This window comes from Diaphorina citri, unplaced genomic scaffold, assembly GCF_000475195.1.
Source record: "Diaphorina citri unplaced genomic scaffold, Diaci psyllid genome assembly version 1.1 scaffold250, whole genome shotgun sequence".
NCBI classification, from domain to species: domain Eukaryota; kingdom Metazoa; phylum Arthropoda; class Insecta; order Hemiptera; family Psyllidae; genus Diaphorina; species Diaphorina citri.
This window is the reverse complement of record NW_007377687.1, coordinates 184,275-192,065: the sequence shown is the minus strand read 5'-3', so window position 1 is coordinate 192,065 and position 7,791 is coordinate 184,275. Positions and strand designations below refer to the sequence as shown.

The 7,791-nt window shown below is 41.1% G+C and overlaps 1 protein-coding gene across 1 annotated transcript in view; it reads right to left on the bottom strand.

Moving 5' to 3' along the window:
* Positions 1-7,791, bottom strand: part of LOC103506609 (calmodulin-binding transcription activator 1) — a gene marked incomplete at its 3' end in the record, with an annotated part of 79,906 nt that overhangs the window by 13,287 nt on the left and 58,828 nt on the right. The window contains 5 exon segments of the mRNA XM_026821630.1: positions 3,511-3,602; positions 4,517-4,726; positions 5,170-5,396; positions 7,060-7,158; positions 7,302-7,455. Coding sequence (XP_026677431.1) covers positions 3,511-3,602; positions 4,517-4,726; positions 5,170-5,396; positions 7,060-7,158; positions 7,302-7,455 — 782 coding nt within the window.

The following is a 7,791-nucleotide window of genomic DNA, read 5'->3' as shown; positions in this document are numbered from 1 at the left end:
ATATAACGTACTCATTTGTGTTATTCGAAACAAAAATATAACGTACTCATTTGTGTTATTCGAAATAAAAACATAACGTACTCATTTGTGTTATTCGAATAGCAATTATTTATCAGAAGAGAATAGGCATAAATTAAACATCCTTACTTGTATTGGGTGTATTAGTTGCTGGGTTAATATGGAGTGAAGCTGATTCGTCCGTAATGTAGTGATCTAAGCACGAAAAATAATTCAAAAGTAGGCAGGCACATGCAAAAAGAAAGAAGAAAGCATTCAGGATTAGGTTACAGTGAAAAAGCATGCATTAATGATATAAATGAAATTGATAATAAATTAAAAACATGCATGACCAGTAACGGAATCAGATACTGAGTGATAAAATAATGATTGATCAATAATGTGGAGATGAGGCCAGACCTTGGCCTGGATCCAATATATTCGTGCAAATAATCAAAATAATGAATTATTCTTTTTCATAAATTTACTGAAATATCCTTCCAGATATAAGTAGTAGGTACAACGAAACAATTGAGATATGTTGTGACAACAGTGTCTAACTTGAATCAAATATGTTTTCCAAATCACAATCACACAAAACATATGAAATACATTACAGAATAGAATCCCATAAAGCAACGTATAATTACGTTATAGTAGACATAGTGTAGAACTTATAGCAAAAATGAAAAAAAAAAAAAAAAAAATCACATTGTCTGATTGGTTCAAAGGTTTTCCGCACCTGTGGCATCCAGTTTCACAATCCTTATCCTATAATAAGGAAAGTAATGTATTCGACGAAATTTTTGCTGGTCAGTTTTTAGAGCCAAAACAGGTTTTGAGGTCCCTAGAGCTCCAGTCACGGAATCAATCATTTGCATGTTACTTTTTTTATGACAGGATAGGAAAAAGCCAACCGTTCCGAGAAAGATCCTTATCCTGTTTAGCATAAAGTCCGCTTCGAACGGGAATCGAACCCGCCGACACAGCACTTACAAGGCAGGTGCGCTAACTAGGCTGGCTACTCACTTGTTTATATCGTCGATAATAGTTTTGAATCAAAATGGCGGCCGCTCGCTCTTTCTCTTGTTCCTCTAACTTCTTACGTCCCTTATACCAGCGGTAAGCTTTCTGGATGATTTTGGCTGCCTCATACAATTCCCTTTGCTCACGATCTGAAAACAAAGAATAGGACTATTTTGTCTGAATCTAATGGAATCCATCGAATTCAGGATTCATTTTGACAGAAAAAAAGGCTTTTGAAAATCCGAATCCAGTGAATCCAAGGGATCCACTCAGGGGACTCGATTCGTTTGGTTCACAGAGGTAGAAGATAGAGATTCTAAAGAGAGAAGTAAAAAAATATCTCTATGAAAGAAAAATGCACATTTTTTTTCTTTTTGAAGAGGTTTGACAGAGGGAACTGTAACTGCTAAGGTCTTATCGTCCCGAAATCGAAGAAAGACAGGATAGGAGAAAGCCACAGCCGTTCCGAGAACGAACATTATCCCTTCAGGATAAAATCCGCCCCAGGCGGGAATGGAACCCGCGGCCTAGCGCTTACAAGGCAGACGCGCTATCAACCAAGCTAATACACATTAATGCTGGGCTTATAGGACTGGAAAAAAAATGTCAAAATTTTAGACACTGGGCCTCGGAATTATACAATATGTCGAAAAACTCGATTTTTGTTTTATTACCTTCCTTGTCTTACTAACCGAAATGAGATCTTTCGATTAGTCTAGGAATTTCATCTCTACGACTTACCGTTCCCGAGATAGCGACAGTGATATCTCTATCTTATATCGTACTTCTTATCGTTACGGGTTTATAATACTTCCTATATAAAAAAAAAAACAAACAATTGATTAGCAAAATTCAATTTATTACTTTGTATATTTTTCATAATTTCACATTTGTCGTTTTGCTTGTAGGATTTTTCCAATATCTCAATAATCCTAAAATCCAATGTTTACCTACCATGCTGGCACCGGTCGCTATGTGCATTATATTACATAGCTACTCATTTTCCTCACGAGGCTGAGTGGGCCCCGCAACAGCCAGTCACCTGTCACGGTATCAATCATTTGCATGATACAAATTTCTTGACCCCGCCGGGAATCGAACCCGGGTCTCCCGCGTGCAAGGCGAGCGCAGTGACCACTACGCCATGGGAGCTGACTTACTATCTTATATCGTCTAGCAATTGCGATTTCTCAAAAGTTGGTGTTCGAAATATATTTAATTCTGAGGGTGCGATAGGTTTGGTTTTGAGGGCCGCTACGCGCTACTTTCAGTCGCGCGTCTACGCTTCTAATGTGGAACAAGTCTGATGATTTAAGAACGAACAAAATAGAAGTAGAGCGGAAATGTAATAATAAAATGTTTGGTTTCAAGGTGCAGAGATATAAGAGATAGCGGCATAACAAAATTCAAGTATATAGGTACATGGTATTTCTGATGTGGTTGGTTTCAAGGTGCAGAGATATAAGAGATAGCGGCATAACAAAATTCAAGTATAGGTACATGGTATTTCTGATGTGGAAATATAAAGATGGGTTTAAAAATACGTTCTTTGGTTTCGAATAGCTAGCAAATATATTGTAATAAAAATCTCTAAAGATAATGAAACATTACAAGGTTCAATGAGACGGATTTAAAATAGGAAGCCAAGATTAATTTAAGAAAAAAATGAAAAGTTCAAGATATGTAATATGGAAAAAGAATAATAAAGAGACTATTTGAATTACCTAGGGAAGTATTTCATATCGTTTGAAAATAAATAATATTGGGCATTTCGAAATTTCCTCTTTTATGAGTGAAATAAAATGGAGACTAGCTCCTTTATTCCAATAAAAAATTGTGAGTTCGATTTCCATAGAAAAAAAGGTACTTTTACTATCTTTTCAAAGGGGGACATACTATGCAAGGAGCAATTGAGCATGCTAAGACACAGGCAACAAGGCAAAAGTCGCGTATTCTCTAAGATTACATTTCCGTTAGAAAAAACTTCAGTCCATTGCTTATCATCGGATCATTGTTTCAATGATCTAAAAAGTTAAATAGAGGAAATTTCAAAACCCCACATTAGAAATAATGTCTACTGTTCCTTGTACATTTCAACAAGGACAATATCATTACTCCACATTAGGATAGTCTATATCCTACCTACTTGGGTTTATGCAAAATAAAAATATGCGATTCTTTACGGATCAATGTGTGCTTGTATTAATTAGCCTTATTAACTTCTTTTATGTACAATAGTTAAAAACCACTAAAACGTGTTGCCGTATGTCAAAAACGTATGTTTGCCGTATAGATTGAAATCTTTAAACTCGATTTCCCGAAAGTAAGGTTTTTTGACATACGGCATTTTCGCTTAGCACGGCAGTGTAGATTTTTTTTTTTTATGACTATGATGATAGAGAGAGAGAGGTAAGTGTGGGAAAATGAGAGACTGAATAATAAATTGAGATGTGGAAGGTGAGGGTAAGTAAGAGGGGGAGCACTTACAGAGGGTAAAGTCCATTCTCCTACTCAAGGGTGAGAGGCGAGTGTTATCTGACTGAGGAGAAGACACAGGCAGAGACATACTCCTGTCGAACCTGAAACGGAAAAACGGAAAAGCTTCCAATATGAATCTTGGAAAGGAATCTTAAGCTTCCAATATGAATCTTGGAAAGGAATCTTAAGATTCTTAAGCTTCCAATATGACTCTTGGAAAGGAATCTTAAGCTTCCAATATGAATCTTTGGGGTCGAGTGGATTGGAACACATCACATGCCTTCAGGCACACTCCATTTGTCAAGGGTTTAGGTTTTACCTTGCCCTTAGGATCAATTTAATTTGAAGAAACCATTTTTTTTTCTTTTCGTGTTGCCCCAGCACCTAAATGAAATGGGAAGCATTGTGCCTCTTCTCGCCCATCTGATGACGGACGTACTACGGGATGGGCATGCACCGACACAGACCACATGCGTCTAATGAAGCAGTTGTTTCATTGCTCCGAAATAAAAACGGCCGTGGAACACTTCTTCTTCGCCTTTTCCCGTGTTTAGACGGGGTCGGCGTTTTTCGTCAGCCTCTCAATCAGTCCTAGGGTGTTAATCCCAGACAGACCCAGCTTTTGGGCTGACATTTGGTTTTGGCTACAAAATTTTACGAATGTATGCCCTTCGCAATCAATTTTAACACTCATCTTTAAACCTTGACTGTTTGACTAACTAGGCTGGTAGGGCAGGACGTTCTTACCTAGGGTCCGCAGTTCTTATCTGATCTGGAAGTTCTTACCTAGGGTCTGCAGTGGAGTGACTCAAATGAATACCGCTATCCACCGAGGCTCTCTTGAGCTTTTGGGCTGACATTTGGTTTTGGCTACAAAATTTTACGAATGTATGCCCTTCGCAATCAATTTTAACACTCATCTTTAAACCTTCACTGTTTGACTAACTAGGCTGATAGGGCAGGACGTTCTTACCTATTAGGGTCCGCAGTTCTTACCTACTCTGGAAGTTCTTACCTAGGGTCTGCAGTGGAGTGACTCAAATGAATACCGCTATCTACCGAGGCTCTCTTCATGAGTTTCGCCTGTTGCGGAGTGGAGGGGGGAGCAGGACTAGCGGGAGAGTTGGCAACCTCGCCGCTAGCGCTGACAACACCGCATGAGGTGGGTATCTTGAGATGCAGCTCCACACTGAGGATCTTGTACTTGGGAGATTCGGGGAGAGTTCTGCGGAGAAACCCAAACAGATTGAGCAAAGAGGCACCAGAAACCGCAGTGCCCTATATCAGAAAAGTATGGAAAAGTATTGTAGCAGCCAATGGAAAAGCGAAGAGGCCGGGCTTAGGTTCTGCTCCTTTATATTAATACTCGATTAATCGCTGAACTAAACTCTATCATATGTCTGCTCTAACATATGTCGGAATTTTTGACCATAGGGCCATTTTCGCTAAACGATCAAAATAATTCTCAATTACTGGGTTATCAAAATAAGCCTCAATCAGTCGCTTATCAAAATGATCCTCACTCAGTCGCTTATTAAAGTAATCATCAATTAATGGATTTCCCAGATCACTATTCAACCCTGTTCGTTGCCAATTTCTGGAAATTCAAGATCTGATGTTCAAGTTTGTTTCCGGACAAGGAAGGTAAAGTAAGCATTCAACACTCACTTGGCAATGGCGGTTGATACATTGGAAGGATGCAGGAACAGGCTTTCATCCTCCGGCTTGGGGTTGACCTTGACAAACAGAGAGGAGGGGGCGGCTCCGGTGTTCTGTTTCCGGATATTCTCCAGCCGCTCTATTTCGTCAGCAATCTCCACGTAACCTTTGACTCGGGCGCAATCCACCGGGGACTGAGCCGCACTGTTCAGAATGGACAGTGCGGTGTGGTTCCACTGGGAACATTGAACAGGGTGTAGATTGAGAACATTGATTTTTCTGACTTTAATGTTGTTGTTGTTGTTGTTGTTGTTGTTTTCAAATGTCGGGAACTTGGCCATTAGGTCATTCTCCCAAAAGGAAGAAGCAAAGAGAGAACGCTTGACTTGACTTAAACTATAGACCGCAGGCGGCGCAGGGCTGCCGTGAGAGCGATATTACATAGTAATAAATCCAGCCTAGTTAGCTTGGTTGGTAGCGCGTCTGCTTTGTAGATTGAACAGGGTGTAGATTGAGAACATTGATTTTTCTGACTTTAATGTTGTTGTTGTTGTTGTTTTCAAATGTCGGGAACTTGGCCATCAGGTCATTCTCTCAAAAGGAAGAAGCAAAGAGAGAACGCTTGACTTGACTTAAACTATAGACCGCAGGCGGCGTAGGGCTGCCGTCGTGAGAGCGAACTCGGTTACGGTCTATAGAGAAAGTCAGACTTCTTCGCGAACCTCGTGTGATCTCTCTTGACTCTGACTTTAATGAGTTGCGTGAATAATCCAGTATGAACCTTTTTTCACGTCAACTTAGCTCGGGAAGTTACTTAACAACTAACCATAATTGAACTCAGCACGCCCACATGAGTGGTGTGAACCCCTCCCTGTCCTGTCTGAGAGCGTCCACCTCCACCTCCAATAGGTTGGACGAGTTCTCAGCTTTCCAGTGGAGGAGGGCACACACTAGCCGTGAGTAGCCCAGATAGGCGGACAGGTGGAGGAGCGTCATGTCGCGATGAGAGGAGCACCACGACTGATCCAGAACCTCCTCGCCTGATTTCCACGACCTGGGGAGAGAATGGAGTACATACAGTGCATTCGTAAAGTCCCCCCCCCCCACCTTAATTTTTGAACGGATTAATTTAGAAATCTGAAATTTTGTATATGAGCCTAGTTTCTTATAGGCCATGTAAAAGTTCAGAGACTTTTTCAGGGTGGGACCCCAGGGGGGGCCAACTTTAAAATCTTAAATGAGAACCTCCTACTTTTGATACACCATATTGAAGGCCTTAAATAACGTAGTACTTTGGTACAAGTTTAAGCTCGATCCAATAACCAGGTCCGGAGTTATGGCCTATTTAATTTTTCCATGTTCTCCCGCCAATAGGGGAAGCACCAAAAAAGGGCAATTCATATCGATTGGCGATTTGTGCTTCAAATAGGTTCCACTAAAAAGGAATTTTTTTTCAAAGATGAGTAAAATATAATGTATTTTTTAATTTAACATATAAACGCGCTCCTCTCATCATCGAGTATGTTTTTTTCAGGGCATCATTATTTGATTATTTTTATTATTTTTTTTTTTTAATAATAACAGTTCAATTAAAAACAGCCCGCACCATCTTCGCATCCCAAACCTCTTGCCCTCTTCCTTGTACCTCTGATCCTCATGCTTAATATTGTTCTAATGATTGAGATTTGACATTTAGTTCTCAACCAACCCAAAACTATTCCGGTTCCATTTCATACATAATTTGTCCGCAAATTCCATTAAATGGTTCACCGTCCTCGGAACGGCTGGCTTTCTCCTATCCTGTCTTCCTCCTCTCTTCGATTTCGGGACGATAAGACCTCCAATGTTACAGATCCCCCTATCAAACCTCTCAGATAATAATAATAAAACCCCTCTCACCTGATAAAGTAACAGTGCCGTGTCGCGATGGCCCTTATGACACGCCCACATGAGTGGAGTGAACCCCTCCCTGTCCTGTCTGAGAGCGTCCACCTCCACCTCCAATAGGTTGGACGAGTTCTCAGCTTTCCAGTGGAGGAGGGCACACACCAGCCGTGAGTAGCCGAGATAGGCGGACAGGTGGAGGAGCGTCATGTCGCGATGTACCCCTCCCTGTCCTGTCTGAGAGCGTCCACCTCCACCTCCAATAGGTTGGACGAGTTCTCAGCTTTCCAGTGGAGGAGGGCACACACTAGCCGTGAGTAGCCCAGATAGGCGGACAGGTGGAGGAGCGTCATGTCGCGATGAGAGGAGCACCACGACTGATCCAGAACCTCCTCGCCTGATTTCCACGACCTGGGGAGAGAATGGAGTACATACAGTGCATTCATAAAGTCCCCCCCCCCACCTTAATTTTTGAACGGATTAATTTAGAAATCTGAAATTTTGTATATGAGCCTAGTTTCTTATAGGCCATGTAAAAGTTCAGAGACTTTTTCAGGGTGGGACCCCAGGGGGGCCAACTTTAAAATCTTAAATGAGAACCCCCTACTTTTGATACACCATATTAAAGGCCTTAAATAACGTAGTACTTTGGTACAAGTTTGAGCTCGATCCGATAACCAGGGCCGGAGTTATGGCCTATTCAATTTTTTTCTCATGTTCTCCCACCAAAAGGGGAAGCACCAAAAA